Raw genomic sequence first — 24952 nt, 5'->3', positions numbered from 1 at the left:
ATGTATGGCACTGTAATTTGTTGCTCTTTGAACAGGGGTCTTCATAAAATCATAGATATGACTGTAGAAACCATCTGGTTCCACACTCTCATTTTATGGTAAGGAAACAGGTCCAGGTGTTAATTGATCTACCTAAGGTCACATAGGTTATAAGTAAAGCATTTTTTTTTTAATTATAAAATAAATTCATCACATTACTTTCAAAGTTGTTCTCCTTTTTGTGTTTCCTTCAGTTTTCTTTTGTACATGGTTATATATATATTTTTTTTTTCTGGTTATACATGTACATTAATTTTTAAAAATACACATTTCTTTATGAATCATGTTGGGAGAAAATAATCAGAACAAAAGGTAAAAGTCATGAGGAAAAAAAAACAGAAGAAAAAGAAAAAGAAATGAGCATAGCGTGTGTTCTCTCTCTGATGCAAATGGTATTTTCTATCCAAAGTTTATTGAGCTCGTCTTGGATCACTGAATTGCTAAGAACCAAGTCTTTCATAGTTGATCATAGTACAATCTTGTTGTTACTATGTACAGTGTATTCCTGGTTCTCCTTGTTTTGCTCAGCATCAGTTCATGTAAATCTTTCCAAGCCTTTCTAAATTCAACTTTTTAATCATTTTTTATAGAACAATAATATTCCATTATTTTCACATATTATCACTTACTCAGCCATTTCCTAATTGATAAGCATTTACTCATCTTCTAATCTTTACTACCATAAAAAGAGCAACTACATTTTTGTCCATGTGGGTCCTTTTCCTTCCTTTATGATTTCCTTGGGATACAGACACAATTGTGACACTGCTGAATCAAAGGCTATACAGAGTTTTATATCCCTTTGGGTATAATTCCAGATTGCTCTCCAGAATGACTGGATCATTTCACAATTCCACCAACAATGCATTAGTGTCCCAATTTTTCAAAATCCCCTTCAACATTTATAATTATCTTTTTCAGTCATCTTAGCCAATCTGAGGGGTGTGAGATGGTACCTCATAGTTGTTTTAATTTGCATTTCTCTACTCAATACTGATTTAGAGCATTTTTTCATATGACTATAGATGGCTTTAATTTCATCATCTGAAAATTGTTCATATCCTTTGACCATTTGTCTATTGGGGAATGACTTGTATTCTTATAAATCTGACACACAGTGCTTTATATATTTTAGAAATGAGGCTTTTATCAGAAATACTGGTTGCAAAATTTTTTTCCCAAGCTTTGCACTTCTCTTTTAATCTTGTTTGTGGAAAACCTTTTTAATTTAATTTAATCACATTTTTTAAAATTACAAAATGAATTCATGATGTTAATTTTTAAAGTCCTCATTTTTTGTTTTTTCTTCTGTTCTCTTCTGTACATGTTTTTAAATGTTTCAATGGTCATTTTTTCCCTCTTTCCTTTTTTTGACAACACAGCTAGATGGTTGTGATCACCTCATTAACTTAGCTCATTTAACTCTCCAGAATCAATCCTATTTTTACTGTACCACAGTGTCTCCTGTGTACTTTATGAAGATAATAGAAATTGTTTGGGTGATTTCTTTCTTCTCTCCCTATTTTTAAAATTTATAAAGATTTCTTTTTGTATGTATATGTGTATACATACATATATATATATGATTTTTCCAGTTACATGTAAAACAGTTTTTTACATTTGTTTTTATAATTTTGAGTTCTAGATTCTCTCCCTTCTTTCCTTCCCACTTCTCTATTTAAATTTTTTTTCACAATAGTATTTTATTCTTCTAAATACATATAAAAATAGTTTTCAACATTCATTTTTATTTCAAAATTTTCTCCCTCCCTTCCTTACTTTCCCCAGGAGAGCAAGTAATTTGATATAGATTAAATATGTGCAATCCTTATAAACATATGTTTATATTAGTCATGTTATTCAAGAAAAATCAGACCAAAAGAGAGAAAAACACCTCTCTTCCTATTTTTCAAAAGTACTTGGCATCATTCCCTATTCTCCTGTATTCTCAGTTAAAGATATAGCTCTTTATATCAAGTTGATTCCTTCATGTGTACCTTTGAGTCTATCCTATATAGTCCAGCATGTTGTTCTCCAAATTGTTTGCTACATCTCTTTAATCTTTAATCTCTCTCTATAGAATCGTCCCTGCTTTAAGAGTCTTGTTAGTCCTTTTTTTTCTTTTAATTTTATGCACCCTTTACTGAAAGTCCTCAAAAAAATGAAAGAAAAAAGTAAAGGACCCATATATAAAAATGTTTGTACCTCTTTTCTGTTGTTGTAACAACAAATTGGAAACAAAAGGGGATGAGGAATAGCTAAATGAATTATGTTTTATAAATGTAATAAAATATTATTGCATAGTAAAAAGTTACTTTTAGGACAGTTTCAGAAAAACTAGAAAGACTTGTATAAACTAACTCATAGAGAAATGATGAGAACAGAAAAAGAATTTATGTAGTAATAACAAAATTGTAAAGAAAATCAATTTTGAAAGAACAATGTCAAAGAACTCTTGATGAAAAATTACCTGTCTCCTAACAGAGAGGTAATAGCATCAGTGTAGAATAAGATATTCTTTCTGATGTGGCTATGTTTTGCATTTAGGTGACAACGATTTTTGTTTTATTTCATTTTATTTTTTAATTTGGCAGTGAGCATTTGGTAGAGGAGAGTAGCTACTGATTGTTCACTTCAATGCAATTCTTAATGACCCCATTTGGGGTTTTCTTGGCAAAGAAACTAGAGGGATTTGCCATTTCCATATACAGCTTATTTTACAGATGAGGAAACTGAGGTAAACAAGGCCAAATTATTTGCCTGGGACCCCACATTTAGAAAGGGTCTAAAAGTGGATTTGAAATCAAATCTTCCTGACTCCAGGCCCATTTCTCTGTCTTCTATGCCATCTGTGTTTTCATTGCCAAAAAAAGGGAACAAGATAAAAAGGGCAATTGAAGAGTTTTAAATCATGTACAGAAGAGAAAGGAAGGAAACACATAAAAAGAGGACAGCTTAGAAAGTAACATATTGAATTTACTTTATAAATTAAAAAAAATTAAGTTATGCAGAGCAGGGATTTATAGTTTATATGTGATTCTCTTTTCCTGTTCTCTTTTGTGTATGGAAATATCCTCTCTTTTTTGTGTATTTGTTAAGTTTAGAACTGGAGGTCCTGTAGAGCATAACAAATTTAACATGTCCAAAATTGTACTCATTTTTCCCTCCAAAAGCTATCCCTCTTCTCTATTTTCCCCTTTCTAGTTAGGTTATCACTAGATTACTACTAGTTAGATTCCAGTTATCCAAGTTTAAAATTTCCAAGTTCTTCTCTTTCTTATAGCCAACCAGTTGCCATATTTTGTATATTCTTCTTCAATATCTTTTGACTTGATCCCCTTCTCTCTATTCACACAGCTCTGGTTTAGGTCCTTATCACCTCTCACCCCAATACAAGGATATCATCTTCATTGGTCTATCTGCTCCCAAAATCTCCTCTCTTCAATTCACTTTCCAATCACCTGCCAAATTGATATTTTGGGGGGGATTTATAAAATTTTATAGAAAGATTTAAAAAGAATGGTTTTAAAACAAAGGAAAAGAAAGGTTGATTGTAAAAGCAATTGATAAGATTAAAAGGGCCTAAGAAGTTTCTATTGGCATTAACACAAGTCAGGTTTGGGGGCTGTGCTGGTGACAACATCAAGGTGAAAAGGCCTGCATTCTTGAGATGAAATTGGGCACTTGACCCTTTCATGGATTGTGTGAATTTTTCTTGTTTTGTTTTGTTAATTTATTTCTTTTTAATACACATTGCTTTATGAATCATGTTGAGAGAGAAAAATCAGAGCAAAAGGGAAAAACCCTGGGAGAGAAAAAAAAATAATAAAAAGAAGTGAACATATCATATGTTAATTTATATTCAATCTCCATAGTTCTTTCTCTGGATGCAGATGGCATTTTCTGTCCACTCAGCATCAGTTCGTGAAAATCTTTCCAGGCTTTTCTAAAATTACCCTGTTCTTTATTTTATAGAACAATAATATTCTGTTATTTTCACATACCACAACTTATTTAACCATTCCCCAGTTGATGGACATCTATTCATTTCCCACAAATTGGTATTTCTAAGGCATATCTGACCATGTTATTCCCTTACTTAGGAATTTACAATGAATCCCTATTACCTATTGATGTAAGGGTAAAATACAAATGTCTTTCTTTGACCTTTAAAGCCCTTCACAGTCTGGGTCCAGCTTACTTTCCTCACTTATTAAATATTGAACTCCTTCATGAATTCCTCACTAGAGGCAAATACTAGGCAACCACTTACAGCATCTATTATAAAGGGCTTTCTATGTCAGATATGGGCTAGACTAGATGGTCTTTGAATGTCTTTAATTCTTTCAATTTAATAAGCATTTACTTGCGTAAATCACAGCATGAGGATGTAAATAAAGTTAGAATGATCTCTGCCTTAAGGAAGTTTACCTTCTACTGAGAGGAATCATGCACAGAAATAACAAAATAAAAATGCTTTCCAAATAAACATAAGGTAATTGGGGAAGGGAGGAACACTAAGCAAAGGAAGTAATCAGGAAAGGTCCACTACCTGAAAAACATTTTAGCTGGGCCTTTAGTGGCGTCAAATTCTGAAAGAACTTCAGATCTTGGGGATTGTTTTTGTAAAGATGAGAGATGTTATTTATGTATGGAGAACATGAAGGGCAGCAATGAGAAATCAGTCTGGAAGCAGAGATTGGAACCAGCCTGTGACCGGCTTTAAATGCAAAATAGAGAGGAAAGAGAGGGACACTGAAGCTATTTGACCAGGGGAGTGATGAGGTAAGCCCTGTGCTTTCTCATTCCCGTGACCAGATGTTGTGTAGTTCTATTAGCTTCATTATAATGTAAGTGCCCAATTTTGTGATGTCAAGAAGTGCATCTGGAGCTCAGTAATGGTTTTGGTAGCCAATCCAAGTAATTACCACTACCACAAAGAGACGAAGATCCCATGAAGAAAATATTACATAATCAAATTGCTACTGTGTATTTTTCTTTATCACTTCATGATACTAAGCAATGCTCAAAATAAAAAGAGTTCCGTGGTATATAGAACTTTCAGAATTTGAAAAGTGTTTTCCTTACAATTCTCTCGAGGCAATACCAGTATCATTATCTCTGATTTACAGGTGACATTCATTTCTGTTCTACAAATGGCTGCCTTTCTATGCTAAGAAAAGCCTTTCTGTTCTCTTTGAATCCAGTAGAAACAAGAGAGGGTTAAAAAAAAAAAATTAAAAAAAAAATTAAAAAAAAAAAAGACAACCCCCAAACATAGTTTTACTAGATAATTCAGAGGATGTCTTAGAAATTAAAATTTAGTTCAAAGATGAAGTACAAGCCACAAACAGCATAGTGTTTTAAAGTTAACACTTATTATCAAATACCTGCAATGGTCAAAGCTCTGTTGTAAATGCTGGATTTAGAAAAACAAACAGAGACAGCCATTTTCTAATTTTCTCCTGGAATGAAGTTCACTTCCTACCCTACTATAATCCTGTTTCCTGAATTGAGGTTCAGCCCCTCATTTTGATCTAATATTCTTTTTTTTTTTTTTAATTGCTCGGTGTTTTCAGTTCCTGACTCTGTGATTTTCAGTTGTCTGACTCTTTGTGACCCCCCTTTTTTTTTTTTTTTGCAAAGATACTGGAGTGGTTTGCCATTTCCTTCTGTAGCTCATTTAACAGATGAGGAAACTGAGGCAAACAGGATTATTGATTTGCCTAGCGTCATAGAGCTAATGAGTAGCTGAAGCTGGATTTGAACTCAGGTCTTTCTCTATCTCCTGCCCCACCTAGCAGCCTCTTTTGTCTTTTCTTTACCTTCCTGATTTAAGAGGGAGAAAAATCTTGAAGCAATAATAATAATTCATACTTCTATAGAACTTTCTTTACAACAATCCTATAGGAAAGAGAGTGCAATTATGATTAGCCCTAATTTTACAGATAAGGAAACTGAGACTCAGCTGAAGAGTTTGAGGGCCAGTCATAAATAGCAAATTGCAGAATCTGGACAGGAGCCCAAATGTCCTGCACTCTTTTCCCCTACAACACACTTATGGCTGAGGATTTTCAGATTCAATGGATGCAACAGAAGTCTAAATCCTCTAGGGGGAAACAAATATACACCAAATGCCTAATAGTTACAGAGCCACTACAGAGCTTTGTTCCTTCTCTCTGGGATCAACCAGTTTCTTTTCCCACTCTAAAGCGCTGAGTAAAGAGTTTTGCTAAACTGAATCCTTGTGTTAATAGGAGAGGAACAGTTTTTTCTTCACAACTCAATATATACTTTTTTTTTTTTTTTTCCTTAAACAGAAACTTTCAGGAAACAGTGTCATCTGATTTAGAACTCTTCCAAAGAGAAGAACTCAGGAGTAAAAATGCCTATTCAAGGGCAGGGTTGTGGCTGATTGATGGGTGGAGGGATGATCTGAATTTTAGTCTCAGATCTAGCAATGCTTCCCTATGTAATCCTTGGCATCTACTTACCCTTTCTGGAGAAACCTGTAAAATGACCTCCAAGGAGGCTGGTATCTCTGTTTTCTTGGAATCCCTGGTTTCTTTCAAAACTCAGCTTGAGACACCTTCTATAAAAGGTCTTTCTGGATTCCCTAGCTTTTCATACTTCCTCCCTCTCCAATTATCTTGTGGTAAATTTTGTATAAATTTTGTTTATATATATTTCATATATAAATATTTTCATATATATATTTCATTTACATAATGTAGGGTCCCCAATAGAATGTAAATTTCTTTAGGGCAGGGACTTTGTATCACCAGCACATAGTTGACACTAAATAATTGTTGATTGACTCTCTAAAGTTCCTTTTCAATTTTCACATTCCATGTTTCTAAATTCCCTTTAGAATTCATACACACATTATAAGAGTAAGCATTTATTAAGACCTGCTTACTGCTTCTGCCATGCTTTTTTATTTTCCTTTGACTATTTGTATAGTTGTGCAAAGGATATTTGCTGGCACACCTTGGGGCAAGCATTACTATTGGGTCTTCAGTGGTAATGTTTACTCAGAGGTCAGAGGTGACCCAAAGAGATCACTTTTAATTTTGAACTATTTTTGTAAGATCAAAGATCATGGAGTTTCATGATTTGAAGGCATATAATACCATAAGGAGAACCCTGGTATTTAAAGATAAGCTTAGGGACAGCAGGGACAGAGCACAGACCCTGGAGGAAAGAGGACCTGAGTTCAAATTTAACCTCAAACACTTAACAATTAGTAGGTATGTGACTCTGGGCAAGTAATTTAATCCTAATTGCCTCAAACACACACACACACACACACACACACACACAAGTAGTTTTTAAAATGTTTTCAGTAGATATCCTTTTTATTTTTTATGACTCGTGATATCCTTGTCCTGACTCTTTCCAGAGAATCCTTCCTACATTTCAGAGAAAGTTCCAATTTGCATTGGAAGAGGAAGTTCTTTTTATATCAATGAAACCCTAGATTGCAGCCCTTATGCCTTAAAAGAAACTAGAGATTTTCTGTCTTTTTTTTTTTTTTAAATTCCTGCTAGCTTTTCTTTTAAAATTGCATTCATCTCACACCCAGAAAGCCCTCCTGTAACAAAGATTTTAAAAGATAAAAGGGAGATGAAGGGGGAAGAGGGCAGAACAGCTAAGTATGAACTGCAACTTAATTGAAAGAAATGGAAAAAGTGAATGATGGGGGATGAAATTAGTTATAGACAAAACTTTCTCAAGAAAAGAAAGAAAGAGGATAGTGGATGGAAGAGATTTAGATGGAGTAGTTTTGCTGGGAATCTGACAAGGGAAACTGAGGCTGGAAACCCCAAAAAGAGTCATTTCCTACGTAATCGTGACCTAGAAGCCAGCCCAACCCCACCTCTGTTAAGTACCCCTACTTAACTATCAATAGAACTGAATTTACGTTAAGAACCTCCACTTAAGCTCTATACAATTTGAACTATCACTAATCAAACTTTCTATAACCTTACAGAAGACTATTCAAACCCAATAGCTCGGTATTGTCTCAAATCATATATACGAGGGTGGGAAGAATGGGCGGACATTCGGAGCAGAAAGGACTGAACTCTAATTCCATCAAAGAGTTCTGCTCCATTTGAGATCTCTTGATGATTTATAATAAACTTAAACTTCTACATTTACTTATAGTTTAGTAAATTCTTTTACTTCACCCACGCTTTGTCTCATCAAAAGCCTGCACATCCCCAACAGTTTTACATTGAGGAGCTCTGAATATGTTTGTGTGCAAATAGGAAAAAGCCAGGGGTGATAGGTGGGGGTGAGGATGCTGTATCAGGATCCTAGTAGTTTAGAAGTAGCTTTCATAGAGGAAGTTTGATGGTTCAAAGGAACAGAAAAATAACATTAATGTAAGAAACACAATACGTCAACTTAAAGGAGCATAACCTTTCAAATAAAATGTAGAGAGCGATTTCTGAGGCTCTGAAAGAGGATTGTCCCCTAGATAAAAGTATAGATGGGTTTGAAGGTAGAACAGTGATTGCTGTAGCGGTTGCTGCAAGGCATTATAAGCTCATTTGCATGTGACTTTTTCATGTTTTTGGAGGTTAGAACAAATGCAAATCCAATAACTGTGAACCTATAGAAAAAATGAGAAGGACTTCTGGATCATACCTGACCAAAACTGGCTTTTTATTTTTACATCATAAGATTATAAGGCAGAAATGTCATCCTTATAAGGAGACAATAATTTTAAGCATTAAAAATTTATAAAGTAATAAAACAAAATGAGAAAAAGTGAAAGCTGAGCACAAGAAGCAGCCTGTTAGAAAATTTGCTTTCATGAAGAAGCTCAGCCAGTGAATTGAGAAGAAGGTTTCACAGCTAATTGGTAGGAAACTGGACTGGTTGGAAGGGAGGTATAGTTTCTTTCTTTCTTTTTTTAAACAATAGCTTTTTATTTTCAAAATACATACAAAGATAGTTTTCAACATTCACCCTTGCAAAGCCTTGTGTTCCAGATTTTTCTCCCTCCCTTCTCCATCCTCCTCCTCTAGACATCAAATAATCCAATATATGTTGAACATGTGCATTTCTTCCAAACATATTTCCACATTTATCATGCTACACAAGAAAAATCAGATTTAAAAAGCTTTTAAAAATGAGAAAGAAATGAGAAGTTTAATTAAAATTAAAATAAAATTTAAAAGTTTTAAAAAACGAGAAAGAAAACAAAATGCAAGCAAACAACAAAAAGGTGAGAATGCTAAGTTGTGATCCACATTCAGCCCTCTTTCTGGATGTAGATGGCTCTCTCCATCACAAGCCTATTAGAATTGGCCTAAATCACCTCTTTGTTGAAAAGAGCTATGTCCATCAGAGTTGATCTTCACATAATAGGAAGCATAGTTCCACCTAGACCCCAGTGGAAGAGGGATGATTACTCTTGCTGCTGTACAGAGAGCTCTCTAAACTCATTGCCCTTCAATGCCATATCTGGCCTGGGAAAGGGATTATCTTCTACACTGGAGAAAAAAAAGCAAGGAATCAGGTTTATATCTGTTTTGCAGTGAGAAAGAGCTTATGTTATGGAATAGAGTTTTTGTATCCTATCAGTAAAACTAGCTGGGATCTAAAAGGAATCTCTTTACATGAATTCTTCTCTTTTGATTTAGATTAGCAAGAATCCGTGCAAATACATTTTTACCAATCTTTGTTAAATTTGCATTCCATTTCTAGCCAAGAGATCATCATTCTGATAATTTGTCATGCTCCAGAAATTCAAATCCCATTGCCAAATGCTATCTTCTTAACCAACTGATCATATTAAGAGAGTAAGTAACGAATATCAGATAGAATGAAGAAACTGGTACTAGCAGCAACAATATGAAGGGAAAAGGAGCAAAAGGAAGTCATTAAAAAAGTTTATAGTTTGTTCGTTTTTTAAGTAAGGACCTTTAGGTATTAAAAACTTTATTGGATACTGGTAGTTGGAAAATCCTGAACTAGATTTTTGGATCAAAGTGTGTGGTACAGAAATGGTGAGGGAACACCATTTAATAAAAAAAGCTGGAGAGAGCTCTAGAGAAAAGCAAAGTTTATTGTACATTCTCGCGAGAAGGGCGTCCCACTCTTCGAGTAGACTATCGAAGAGAGGAAGCGCCTCCTGTGGGCAGGACAGCACCTTTAATCACTAATGCAAAACGCCCCCTCCCACCACTGACCCTCACCCTCATTGGCTGAGAGTCTTACATTCTAAACGCGAGATCTACCCATGAAATTGAACTTGACCAATAAGTACATAGTTGCCCATATTTGGATGAAATAGGGAGATGTCATAGGAGGGGAAGGCAATGCCCTTCAGAGTCCTTCAGGCCTACTCGAACTCTGAAGTAGATGAAGCCTTACTCGATTTTCACAACTGTCTTGAAAGATCTCACCTCATCTCATTCAAAAGCAAGAGAGATCTAAGAGAAGTCTGTTCCATCTCTAAAATGCTATGATTCCTAATTGGAATGTGGAAAAATAGGTAATCATTTATTTCCACCCTTAGTATGTAAGTACATAAATATATTAAGAGATTCTAAGTGTCCGGATTCAGGAGGTTGGAGCAAGCACAGAGCAAAAGAAAGAATCAGAATGTGACGGAGAAGGGGGATAATGGAGAGTCCTTGCCTTTTTGGACATTGTGGTGAGGAGGAACCTTAAAAATCTTATTGGGGAGGTAAAATTGAAAATTTCTGATTTATTGATAAGTCCTTTCCATTCAACCTTTGGGATATCCCTCACAAATGAGCTCTTTCCTCCTCTGATATTGTTCCCACCCAGGTGCCAAGTCCTCATTCCTTCACTTTGACATTCTTGCCATAGCCTTTTGCATGATCTTCCTACCTCAAATTTTTCCCAAACCTAGCTCATCCTCCATTCAGCTATCCAAGTGAACCTTGTTGAAGCTCAGGCCTGATCATGTCATCCCCTATTCAATGAACTTCAGTGGCTCTCTGTTACCTCCAGGATCAAATGTAAAACCATCTGTTTGGCTTTTAAAGCCCTTCGTGATCTCTCCCTTTCCAGACTTCTTACAGTTCACTCCTTTTTACATACTCTGACCCAACGATACTGGCCTTCCACAAAACATTCCAACATATCTACAACTCCTTCAGGGAATTCTCTCCCTCCTTATCTCCATCTTTTAGCTTTCTTGGCTTCCTTCACATCTCAATTAAAATTCTGCTTTCTGCAAAAAGCCTTTCTTAGTCCCCTCATAATGCTAGCTAATGTCTCCTCTTTTTTCATATATATATATATATATATATATATATATATATATATATATATATATATATATATATATATATTTAAACACAGTTTATTTGCATGTTTTTTCTTCTATTACAAATATGTTACTCCTGAAGACAGGGACCGAGTGTTTTTGTTTTGTTTTGTTTTGTTTTTCCTTTCTTGGTCACAATGTCTGGCACATAGTTGGTGCTTTAAAGTGTCTGTTGATTGAACTTGACTCTTGGAATGAAAAGTGTGGAATAAATAATATTTAATCTATCTTCCAGTCTTAAAAACCCTATTAATGGACTAACTCAAAAGACTTTCTGGTCAAACTTCTGTCTTAATCTGAACAATATGTTTTTTCATCCACCTTGTTTTCTAGCGTGTGTGGGTGTCCTGGAAGGCACTGTAGTTTCCGAAGTTCGCTGCAAGTAGCCTCCTAACTCCTGACTAGAAGAATTGGGAAACCTTGCCACAATCGGGTAATCCTTCAGTTTGGGGCTTTTTATGGGAGAACCTTCATGACGCTAGGGAGTAAGTAACTACCTCTGTGTCTTTGTTTTATGATACAGTTTACCAGAGGGGAAGAGAAAGAATAACGGTAACCGGAGCATATGAACAAGTTAGCCTTGGCCTCCAGTCCCTTGTGCCGGAAAGAGGGGCTAGACCTCCGAAAGTGAGATTTTTTGGGGGAAGGGCCGAGGGTCCTGGCTGGGATTGGTTGATCCTGGAGCACGTGGCTGCTAGGGAGGAGGGGGGTTGGGAGGAGGCGGAGGCGACAGGGAGCCCCGAGCAGGACAGCTGAGCCGCAGTCCCGGGTGGCCTCTCCTCCTCCGCTTGCTGTGCGCTGGGAAGTGTCCATTCGAGCTAGCAGGATCCCGCCGCACTTGGAGAGCTCCCTTTGGCCCGCAGGACAGGCAGTTCTCGGTGAGTAAGGGGTGGCCAGTCTTCCAGGTGAGGAGCTTGGGCTGGGGGAACAAAAGAGAGGGGAGAGGAAAGGGCAGCCAGAGGGAGTTCAGCCACAGCTGGCTCGGGAGACCCAGGCTGGAAGAACCCAGCCCGCCGGCGGGGTCGGGGACACGGAATGGGTCACCCTCGAATGACTTGCTCATTTCTCTGCTTTCCGGAGCTTTGAGGGCTCGGACTTTTGTGGGAGAGGGGGTGCCCAGGCGGAGGCCGGAGGACCGAGCAGTCCGAGGCCGCAGTAACTGGAGCTGGACAGGGGCCGGGACTGGGTGTGGCCCCGCCAACTCCCTACCCGCGCATTGGCGCAAATCCTCTGCTGCAGGCGAAACTGGCTTACCGAGGTGGGGGGTGGGGTGGGCTGAAGAGGGGCGCTGGGGTGGGGAGATCGGCCCTGAGGGATGTTCTTTGGTGCAGAGAGTGAGAGTCAGAAAGTCAGGAACAGGAGTCGGGAAACTTGGGTCCCCTCCCCACCCCGGTTATTGGCTTCGGGAGCAGATCGCTTTTCTCCCTGTGCGTCCCGTGTGTAATATCTCACAATTACAAAGCACTTTGTGAAGGCTCTTTTAACGGAGAACATTGTGTTCATCTCTCCGAGGTAAGTAGCACAATAAGGCCCTTATCCCCTATTTCACAGCCGAAAGTTAGGCTAGAGCTAAGGTGACTTGCCCAGGGTCACGCAGCTAATCTGCAGTAGGAGGGCACCGAATTATCTGCTCTGATAAATTAACCTTCGCTCAATAAAGAAGCGTCTGTGAAGGGCAAGAGGAAAGGGGCGGGAAGGAGGGCTCTAAGGGGAGGAGGAGGGACGGAATTATGGGGACGCCGATTCTCTGGGCTCGGTAAGAAGCGCAGGACCACAGCCTTCTCTAACTCGGAAGCTTCAGGGATCTTCCTCTGTGCCCACGACACCTTGGCCATTGTCCTTATGGAGACTTCCCACATCTGCCCTGTTATGTGCTTGGGAGTAAGGGGCCACCTTAGTGGTGGGGAAGAAGAGAGTTCAGAATTTTGCACTAGGTGGCATTTCGGGTGGGGGAGTCAGGGAATTCCCGGGATCGGACTTAAGGGCACTTTTGCTGAAAAGAAACACGATATCTATAAGGACAGGGCAGGAGTTGGGGGAGTGCAGAGAGAGGCCCTCAGTTTTTTTTAGAAGCAACTGTTTCCTCCCACCTTAGCATCTAAAATCCCCTGGGCTTCCTCAAGGCCAATTCCAAATTTGGGCATATGTCTCGGTGATTTATGAAAACTGAAGATTGGCTGGGGCTTGGTTTAATCTAGAAGAGTCTCTCTCCAACCTTCCGCGGCTTGCTTCAGTTCCTATTAATTCAGTATATCCTATAGCTTGATTTGTTCAAACATCATCTTTCCCAATTCGACCTTGCCTTGGTAGGGGGTCTGTATGCCCCTTGCAGCTGAGGACACAGTTGAGCTGTCTTTGTCTTACCCCCATCCTGCAGGCCCGCTGTAAAAATTCATTTGACTTCTTCCATTTGTGCTCAGGCGCTTTGGCAGCTGGGAGACACATGGGAAATATTTGTGGTTTCCTGGGGAAAAGAAACAGCTGTGTGGTGGGGGGGGGGGGGGGGAAGGAAAGCAGGATAGGAAATCCCATGCCTTTTCTCTCCAGGTTGATTCCTGAGTCTCTAATTTGGGTGGGACATATTGCAGAGGCAGGCTTCCGTAGTCTAGGACAGGTGTTAGTAAAACAAAAACTCCTTAGGGCAGGGATTGTTTTTTATTTTGCTTTTGTATCCCCCAACATTCAGGAGCAGCTTGGCACAACAAAGAATTGACCTTGGAGCTAGGAAATGAGTTCAAATCCTTCCTCTGACTTAGTGTTATGTGATCCTGAGCAAAATGCTTAACCTCTCAATGTCACTTCCCTAAGTTGTAGAGAAGGTGCCTCCTGCTTTGATAAAGGCTATTACTTCCTAACTATGAAATTGTTGGATTAGTCTATGCCCCCATCTAATTCCTAGATCTATGGTTCTAGGACAAGGAGGCACTAACATTACTTGAATTGGATGTCCCTGGAGAAGTCAACAAGCATCTATTAAGTCTTCTTTGTACCAAGCTTTGTGTTAAATGCTGGAGATATAAAGGAAACCTGCTAAATTGGTACTTCTTGGGTGTGGCTGCAGTCTTAAGTGACTTGCACCTTTTTTTGCCCAGTCCCTTTCCTCAATTCACATCAAGGAAGCAAAATCAATTAGGTTCCTATTATTCACCCCCTAAGTACAAGGTACACCAGAACTGAAAATTAATTTCTGTTCTCAGGGAGCTTCCTTTTTTAAAAAATGGATACAATGTTTTAATATTACCATTATTTTCCCAATTTCTATCTATTTACCAGCCTTTGTAACAGAATTTTTAAAAAGGGAATGGGAGAAGAATGCAATTCAGGAAAAACTAATAAAAGACATCAGCCAAATTTGACATTTATTACAGTATTTCACGCTCAGCTCCCCACCTCTGCAAAGAAGGGAGGTTTATTTTTAAGTCTCTTCAAAGACCCTCAGATAGAATATAGTGGGAGATACGGCATTGAGACAAAAATTTGAGAGGAGGGGCATAGTTATCTGGGAATGCTGCATGGAGGACCTTGAAGGCAGATTTTTTTCATGAAGTGTGACTTGGGCTTGCCTCTGAATATAGAGGCTGGAGAATAGAGTGCAATAAGAAGGGTAAGGTGAAATAAACCTGGAAAGGTGGATTGGACCCAGATGATGAATGATCTTAAGGACTAGACCTTGAACTTTGTATTTTATCCTTCTCTGCAGTGGCAATAGAATGACTGGTCAAAGCTATGCTTTAGGAAAATGGTTTTGACAGCTGTGTGAAGGATGCATTGGAGGAGAACCTTGAAGGACAAAGCCCAGTTAGGAATTTAGTAAAAGTATCGTGAGGGATAGAAAATTCTATCCAAAAATGACTACTCAGAGATCACTCATAGAAAAATAGAATTATTAGAATCTCGAGAAGCAGACCCCATCCTGGTCTGTGAGCAAAATTCACAGCAGGAGAGAGCCACTCCCTTGAAGATGTTCAGGACTTTTACACATTTCAGACAAAGAACCTCCAAAATCCCACCCTTCATAGGTTGTGATTGGTCATACAAATCTGCACCCCCACCCCCCAATTTGGTCAGTGGAATGCAACAGACAAGGTGATTTACAGCTTCTTCTTTGGGCAATGGAATGCAGCCCAGGCCTTCACGTGACTGGGCCTATAGGTCTGGTTTACCTTAGCTAGCAGTCTCTGATCAATATGTGCTTAATCTGTAAGTTCTTCACCATATCTTACTCCACAAAGTATAATACAGTCATTCACCAATCATTTATTAAATCTTTACTGTGTACTAGACATCTTGGAATGTTCTGGGTGGGGCAAAGGAAGGAAAATATGGTCCTTGCCATCAAGAAGCTTATCTTCTAATGGAGAATACAATGAACAAAGAAATAGGTAGTTAAGTGGTGTAATGAATGGAGCACTAGATTTAAAATCAGGAAAACTTGAATTTAAATCCTGCCTCATGATGCTACTCAAGTCATTTCACTACTCTGTGCCTCAGTTTCCTCATCTGTAAGAAAAGATTAAACCCCTGAGGTCCCTTCTAAATCATTGATCTTGTAAGAGGCATTCAGGGAATGATAAGGATGGCCTGTATTGGTATGATTGCCCTTGAAGTAGAAAGGAAATGGGAGGGACTTGAAATATGCACTTGTAGAATCTGTAGAAGATATCAATTGGATATAAGAGCAGGAAGATGGGAAGATTCAAAAATGATGTTCAGAGCCTGAATAACTGGAAAAATAGTTCTGCTACAAAAATTGGGAGTGGCATGTTATGCGGTAAATATTCCTTTTGGGGCATATTGAACTTGAGATGTCCTTGGGGCATCTTCAGGTGGAGATGGCTAGCAGCAATTGAAAAATAGGAGCTGGTGTTAAAAGATCTGGGGTTTTCTATAGAACTCTGGGAGTCCTCTCCCAATCTTGTGGGACTTCTCCCATTCCCCAGGAACTCAGGAATAGTCATGGTGTAGGATGGAGAGGAGTTAGATTTTTTTTATCTTCCAAAAAAGGCCTCTCTATATCTTTAGGGAGTTCAGGTAAGGAAGCAGACCCTAACAGTGTGGAACTATATTGACTTTCTGGCTTGGGTATGATTGTTTTTTCCACGTGTCCTAATTCCTTGGTTAAGTTTGGAGTGGAAACCCCCAAACATGCCTATTTTGGATTTCAATGCACTATAGATGAGAGAGAGATATATGTGGGCAAAACATTATAGATTTTACCCTCCCATCTCTCCTCCCTCCCCCAAGAAAGTTTAAAATACCTAGCTGCCAATATTTCCCCCAAAGCTAACTATTCACTGTCTTGAGTCTGGGTAAGGAAAGCTTAATCAGGAATGAATTGTATCCCGATTTCTCTACTCTGGGCTAGGGGGTCACTGTTTGACTTGGATTATTTGGCCACTTACCCTTCCCCATTATCTGTAAATTAAGGACTCGATGAGTATACTAACTTACAGAGCAGAGGTAGAGGCCTTTTCTCTCAACTTTTCAGACCCATGTGAGGGTTGTAACTCACTTTTAAACTCATTTATTTGCCCCTGACTGTAACCTGAGGGAGATATTAATAGTTTATAGAAACTGAGGCCCAGGAAAAGGAAAGGTTAGCCCACACTGAGGGCCCCATTTAGCTCCAACTTTCTGTGACAACAAGCAGCCAACACTGCTCTCTAAGAAACCAGAGTGAGGCCTCTTCTCGGGGTTTCACTTGGAGGCCCTGGGCCAAGAATAGCATCGATCTGGACTTTTCAAGTGAGACCTTCCCTAAGTAATTTTTTTTCTTTTGATTCAGAGACTGTGCGCCTTGTTTGTTTTTCAGGTACTGGAGGAGATGGGGGAGGGAAGAATAAACTGGTTATGGATTCTTAATCACTTTGCCAAGCTGGTCTAAGTTCCTTTCTGTTTAAAAAGAATAAGTGGTATTCCATAACACTTTTAAGATTTGTAGAATGCTTTATGTATATTCTCATTTAATCCTACAGCCACTTTCTGAAGTCAATCAATTCATAAGTATTTATTAAATATGTACACTTTAGTAGGAATATAGATATCAAAGCAAAGCAATTTCTGTTCTCAGGGAGCTTATGGATATTATCATTATCATATGGATCAATATCATTATAGATATCATTTTACAGATGGGGATAGATGGATTTAGAGCCAGGAAAAATACCTCTGATAACCAGCAAGTCATGGGTTGTCTTTGAACCACAGACTAATCTCTAAGACTTATGCTGCTAACTCAGTAGTTCTGAGAATGTGGTTTGGGGACAGCCAGGAATTGCTGAGATTCTTCAATAAAACCATTTTTCTAATATTAAGATTTTAATTTCTGAATACAATAAATACATAAGCATATTTTATAGGGGAAGAGTCCTCAATAGTTTGTAATCATAAAAGAACCTTGAAACCAAAAAGTTTGAGAACTGCTCTACAGTTATGTTTCATCTGTATTGAGGCAATCATGAATTCTTAGTGTATTGATTTATTTTACAGATGGGGAAACTGAGGCTTAAAAAGGTTAAGTCATTTGCCTGCGCTTTCTCCTAATTGCAGGGCTGGCCATTGCTTACCAGTATCACCCAATAAAATGAGGAAGTTAAACCAGATCATCTCTAAGATCTCTTCCTGCCTTTGACATATTCTGGGTAGTAGGTTTTTTTCAGTGTCTTAGGTTCTTTGAAGGCTCCCTTAAATAGTAACTGGTCCCTTTCTAGGGTTGAGAAAAGTTTTTGTTTTCTTTGTCAGTGTTCTCACTGATTCTCCCTCCTCCTACACCTTTATCCCTTGGTATTCTCTGGGTCAGAAAAATTCTTGGTAGAAAATCCCCTCAGGCCTCTTCATCTCTCCTCCTCCTCCTTGTCTAACCACACACCATCCATTCTTACCCATTTACAGGACATCCCTGGTCAGTTTAAGAATGGGCTGCAGGGACCAGGGTAAAATGCACATCTTTGTCTTTTAGAAAATACAACAGCATCTAGTGGAAGAGGAATTGAGATGACATGCAAATTGTGTATGGGAAATCTAGACATGAAGCCCAGCCCTCCTAAATTTATCTTAAACATGTGGGTAAAGAGAATCACTCTGTGGAGAGCCAAAGTGGGAAGACGACAAAATCAAAGAGTTTAGGGTTTTAGCAACCTAAGGATGTCAATTCAAGGCCATCAGCAGTTGTGAAAGGTATTAGTTGTGGAAGGTATCTGCTCAGCCTTGGGCTTTCTCTAGCATAGAAAAAGTAATAGGAGCACAAATAATGGCATTTCAGATGTTGATAGGAACTTTAGAGATCATCTTGTTCACTAAGATGCCCTATTCTACACATTAGGCAACAAGTCTAGAAGAGACAGGTGTTCAAAGTCAGGAGTTAGTGACTGCCTTGGATGATGGTATGGAGATAAATTCTTTTTGAGGAAGAAGGGAACAGAAGGAAAAGGAAAGGAGTTCCCCAAATAAAATGGAAGAAATGGGACTGTGTTGGAGTCTTGAGGAGTCTGCAGAGAAGAGAATTTTCTGCCCCAGATGGGGCCTGGGGGCCAGTCCTGCCTTTCAGCTTTTCCTCAGGGGTCTGGGCTTTCTCGTTTTGGAGGAGTAAGTCCTCTCTGCCTAACTCTTAAGAGTTTATAAGTTTAGCTCATAGAAATTAGAAAGCCTATCTCTGAGCCCTCTTTCCTCTAGAAAGGGGCTTTTACCCAGATGGCTTCATTTACTTACTCTGGACCAGGGCCATTGCTGAATTTTCCAGCTACGTGGCCAAGGGAAAGCCGATTCTGTCTGGGCAGGGTGGGTAGAGTCAGTCTCATGGAGGATCAGATGATGTCTAAGGCTAATTCATTCTTGCCCCTCCTCTTCCCTCCCCATCTGTACCAGAGCTAATTTATGCCCACCCCTACCTGCCAACGTGGGCCTCTCTCTGGGGGAGGAGTTGAGAACTTAAAAACACTAGCGTTTTCATTTCCTCCTGGCTGTTGCTGGGGCAACAGAGCAAGGTTTCCTGGGACTTTGGCTGCTTAGGTTCTCCCTCCTCCATTTAACCAGCATCCTCTGATTTCTGGTTTCAGCAGAGTTGAGGCCCCTGATTGGGGTAACCCAGAAAATAAGGTCTATGGCAAGCGTGGGGGGGGACCAACAAGAGGGTGTAATGTTAGAGAGCTTTTCTGTACTCTATACCACCAGAGTTGAAACAGAATTACTCTTAGTTTCAGGGAGGATCAGAATTAAATCCATCTTGAGGCAGTTGAATATGCAGCAGAATGGAATTATGGAAAGAATTTTGGGCTAGAAATAAAAAAGTTTGGTCTTATGTTCCAATTCTGTTGTCAATTTGCTAAATCTCTGATACTGAATGATATATAATGGTAATGAACAAGCTTCACCCTAGAGAAGAAACGAGATAGCTCACCTTTCTCTCTTCTTTGCAGAAATGGGGAACTAAAAGTTTTAGTTTTTTATCCCAAGGTTTCTTTTTCTTTGTCATGGATTTGTTAGGCAGTCTGATGAAATCCAGAGATTCCTTCTTGGAATTAAAAAAAAAAACCATAATGATAGAAAATGCTCTATTTCAGTTAGAAGTTAGTGAAAATAAAGAGTGTAATTTTTTTCCTATCCAAATTCATGGATACCCCATCTTTTTTCCCTAGAACTATCTATATACTCTTTGGGCATCTGTGGACCTCAGGTTAGGAATCTCTGGTCAATTATATTTTACTCATATAATGGGTTAATTTATTATTATTTTTGAGGCAATCAGGATTAAGTGACTTAACTAGGGTTACACAGCTAGTGTCTGAGACCAGATTTGAACTCTGGTCCTCCTGCCTCCAGGACTAATTTTCTATTTACCTAGATGCTTCTAGTTTAATTAATACTAGCTTCCCCTTTATTTTTATAATGATTGATTTACTATGTCAAAAGTGGAGAGACTAAGCATTTATTAAGAACCAAGTGCTCCAGGTACTGTGCTAAATACTTTCTAAATATTATATCATTTAATCCTCACAACAACACACTGAGTTTGATGCCATTTTTATCCCAGTTTATAGTTGGAAACTGAGGCAAACTGAGGTTAAATATCTTGTCTAGTGTCTAAATATCTAGCTAGTGTCTGAGGCTGGATTTCAATGCAGGTCTCAGTGCTCAATTTACTGTGCTACTTAATTGCCTTATGTAAGGGAAAGTTGTTTAAGAAAAAGGTAACACTTTTTAAAACATTGATGTATGATCTTGGTCAAGTCATTTCCTTTTGTAACTCAGATTCTATCTCTATACAATGAAGAGGTCAGACAAAATGAGCTCAAAGGGCCCTTCTAGGGTATGACATTCAATATTGTTGGGTTTCCAGTGTACTCATGGCCAGGTAATCGAAGACAGAAATGAGATTGCGATCCCAAAGAAAGAAACTATCAGAGGAGAATTCAGGGTCATACCATTATGGGGTAGATCTTGCTAACCATACAGCTCAGCCTCTGAGCTGTTGACTTCCCCTCTCCTGTCTATCTCTTATCAGTGGAAGGAGACTAGAGATGATGGATGAAAAGTGGGTTTTAATTCCTTTATTCTTTCTTTACAGCTTGTGTGCACCACCGGAAACCATGGCCAATACGGTAAGGCTCCTTTCTTTCTTCCTGGTGAACTCAACCTCTTGTTCCAATGCTTGTCTCTGCCCAGGAATTCTTGAGAAGCCCTCCAGGCTTCCTCCTGTAATCTGAGAAGTTTTTCCTACCATCCTTTCCTTCCCTCTTTCCACATATGTCCCACTACCTATCCCAGACTTTAGTCCTCTCACTGTTCTCATATTAAGAACTCACACAGATCCCCTGTTCATTCAACTTCAACAATAGCCCTTATGTGACAGTCTTATCACTGGGGACATGCCTCCTCTCCATCTGGCCACCATCATAAATCATATTATCATTACCACTTATCTCAGCTACTGTAAGAGCCTCCTAATTGGTCCCTATCTTTTCCAACTCATTTTCCATACAACTGCCAAAGTAATTTTCTTAAAGCATGCATCTGACTCTTGAACTTTCAGTGGCTCCCTATTACCCACAGGATAAAGTACAAGCTCCCATGGCTGTAACTTGAAGCCTCTCACTATATGATTAGAGTCTGTCTTTCTGGACTTGTTTTGCTTTGTTCCCTGCATACATTCTGTTTTCTCTAACTAGTATTTTATTTTTCTAAATACATGCAAACATAGTTTTTTAGCATTCACCTTTGTAAAACCTTGGATTCCAAATTTTTTCCCTCCTTCTCCTCCTTCCCCCTTCCCAAGGGCAGCAAGCAATTTATTATAGGTTAAACATGTGCAATTCTTCTAAACATATTTCCATATTCGTCATCATGCATTATATTTTCCTGCCAAATCAGTCTATTTACTATGCTTTCAGTCTGGCATGTCCATGTATTTCCTCATGCTTTGCATAGCTGCTCCTAAGACCTGGAATACATCTCTACGTCCTAGAATCCTTAGTAGTCTTTTCTCATTTTCACTTTGTACATACTTAACTGTGCTAACGTTATATCGCTCAGGAGAAGGTAAGATCCTTGAGATCATGTTCAGGTTTTCTATTTTGCTTTTGAATCCGAGAAGCCTGGCATGATTTCTGGCACATAGTCACTTAATAAATGTAAGTAGAATTGAATTGAGATACTAAGTGGAAGGTTTGCTGACCAACAGGTCTCTGGGATATAATAAGCACTCTTTTTTTCTTTAGAATGAAAAAAGAAAAGGCAGCCAGGATAGGAGGAGGGAGGCTGAAGATCTAAGGGAGCTGAGATTCCCTCCAGATCTATTCTTCATTTTCTGAGTGGATTTAAGGCAAAGTCATTTCAGTTCTCTAGCTCCTACTTTCCTCCTTTATATTTTGTTTTGGTTGGGGGTCATCTCTGTTCTTGCCTGTATATTACTCATTTGGATGTTTCCTTAGTACATAAAATATGCACAGTGCTATGGGAGAGCAGATACATAAGACACAGTCCCCTCATTGAACCCAAAGATTAGCTGTAGAGATAAGAACACTCATATCACTTAGTAACTTTCAGTAACAGTTTAATACACAACAAGTTGTACAGAAATTAAGAGTGATGAGAGATGAGAGGAGGGAAGAAGTCACTATGGGCTTGGTGGCCAGTTTTATCTTTTTTCTTCATCATCACTACAACAACATCACTGATTAGCATCACATAGTGTTATTTAAAATTCATAAAGGACTTTGCAAATATTTTATTTTATCTTCCAATGATAGGTGCTATTATCTACATTTTTTCAAAAAAGAAACAAATTAAATGACTTGCCCAGGATCGTACAGTTAGCAGATTTGAACTTAGATCTTTTTGACTAGTGTGTTCCCTAGCTGCCATCTCATAGAGGAGGTGGGTGCTTTTTCTAGTATTGGGAGATGTTGACGAGTACAGTGTGACATCTTTCATATTTAGAGCTGATTACTATGTCAGCCCTGGGGTCAGAGATCTCCTCTTTGCAGAATATTGAGATATGCATTTTAATCTGTATCCCCATCAGGATAGGGGATACAGGATTATTTTGCAATCTGGTCTCCATGAATAAGCAAGAGCATACATTGCTGTGGTAGCTTTTGGACTCTTCCTGTGGCTGGGGCTAAGTGGTCGAGATTGATTTGGGACAGTACTGGAGAAATAGATCAGAATATGATGATGGGACTTTGAAACAAAACAGAGATGAGAACTCTTAGGTGACCGAAGCCAACATTGTCATCTTCATTAGCCCTGTGTTCTAAACATTCTCACACAGTATCCTCTTGGTCCTGTCTTTTAGTTGGGGACACAAGGAAGGCAGACAAGCATCTCCTGAAGCTGCCTGCCTGGCTTCTATCATAATGAACTTCATCTGCCAACAGTAGCCTAGGCACAGCCTAAGCCTTCATCCTCCTGGGCACAAGTACCACTTACCATCTGGCTATAGGACCTGTTGAATATTTTAGGGTGGAAAATTGGTTTCTTTTCTCCTTATCCCATTGCCTCTGGCTAGCATGAGTCCAGCTGCTACAGAAAAGTCCAGGTTTGGAAGGAAAGAGAGAAAAAGAACATCACTAAGTAGCTTGCTTATTTGTTTCAATTCAGTCTTGTTATTTTGTTAATAGAGGGAACTCCCTCTCCCAGTGCAGATATTTAACAGTTTTGAAATATTCTTATCCTAAGTTTGGGGGAAAGGGTACATGTGGAATTTATTAAGAAGTTAAGTGATTTGCCCACAATTAGCCAAGATGTGTTGGAGGAGGCCTTTCTGAAGAAAGTATTGTATAGTCATTATATAGCGGCCCCCCCTCCCCCCAGCAAATTGAGCTGATGGCCATATAGGGACCACAGAAAACCCAACAACAGAGATTTTTTTTAACCTTTAATAGTATTTTAGTTTTCCGATTATATGCAAAGGTAGTTTTCAATATTCACCTTTGTAAAACCTTGTGTTCCAAATTTTTCTACCTTACTTCCCTTCTCTCCCCAAAATAGCAAATAATCTGATATAGGTTAAATATGTACAATTTTTCTAAACATATTTCTGTATTTATCATGCTGCTCAAGAAAAACCAAATCAAAAGGAAAAAAAGAAACATAAGAAAGAAAAAAAACAAAGCAAGCAAACAACAAAATGATGAAAATATTATGCTTTGGTCCACATTCAGTCTCCATAATTCTTTCTCTGAATGCAGATGACTTTCTATTACAAGTCTATTGAAATTGCATTGAATTACCTCATAGTACAACAGAAATTCTTAACCTTTTTTGTATCACAGACTTCTTTGGCAATCTGGTGAAGCCTTTTCAGAATATTTTTATTAATTTAATTTTTTCCCCAATTACATTCTAAATAATTTTTTTACATTTGTTTTTAAGATTTTTGAGTTCTACATTCTCTCCCTTATCCCCACTCACAATTAAGAAATCATATGTAAAGTTATGCAAAATATTTCCATGAAAATCAAACTGTGAACAAAAATATTGATCTCCCACTCTAATGAAAATAAAAACCCTCAAGAAAAATTAAAGAGAGACAGACAGAAAGAGAGAGAGAGAGTGATTCAATCTGTATTCAGACACAATCAGTTCCTTTTCTGGATATAGATAGGATTTTTCATCATAAGTCCTTCAGAGTAGTCATGGATGATTATACTACTGAGAATGGCAAAATCACAGAATAATATTTTTAAACTTATCAAAAAAATAGGAAAGCAAAGGAAACTAATTATGTTAAAATACAGCTGTCAAAAAAAAAAAGTTAAGTTCATGGACCCCAAATTGAGATCCCTTATTCTAGAAATGCTTCAATCCTAAAGTAAAATTCTCTCTGGAGTTCCAGGTTACTTTGGTTAGAGTATCTTCACTAGGGTGATTACAAGCTTGGAGATGTCAAGTTACTTGTCCAGGCTCATTCAGTATATAAGTAGAAAAGTGAGATTAGAATTCATGATTCCTAATATTTCCAGCTTGTCATGAATCCCCTGATCCAATCTGGCCATTCTCCCAGCTGCAGTGAGTACATCAAAGCCTCTGGTTAGAGTCTTAGTTACCTCTGTTACACTAACATTTCTCACCACTTGGGAAGAGTTTGGTTAGGGGACATTC

General features: G+C 38.5%; 1 protein-coding gene across 6 annotated transcripts in view; it reads left to right on the top strand.

Moving 5' to 3' along the window:
- Positions 1-12049: 12049 nt before the first annotated feature.
- The window catches only part of ANXA6 (annexin A6), a 60562-nt gene continuing 47659 nt past the window's right edge, over positions 12050-24952 (top strand). For 4 of the 6 annotated variants that reach the window (XM_074291831.1, XM_074291829.1, XM_074291828.1 and 1 more), the window contains exons 1-2: positions 12050-12231; positions 20916-20949. In XM_074291831.1, the coding sequence (XP_074147932.1) occupies positions 20938-20949 (12 nt within the window). In that variant the 5' untranslated portion in view covers positions 12050-12231; positions 20916-20937. Of the gene's footprint in view, positions 12232-12568; positions 12866-20915; positions 20950-24952 lie in introns of those variants that run through there. The other 2 variants (XM_074291832.1, XM_074291830.1) reach the window with 1 other exon arrangement.

Source organism: Sminthopsis crassicaudata, chromosome 2 (assembly GCF_048593235.1).
Source record: "Sminthopsis crassicaudata isolate SCR6 chromosome 2, ASM4859323v1, whole genome shotgun sequence".
NCBI lineage: Eukaryota > Metazoa > Chordata > Mammalia > Dasyuromorphia > Dasyuridae > Sminthopsis > Sminthopsis crassicaudata.
This window is presented reverse-complemented; position numbering and strand designations above follow the sequence as displayed.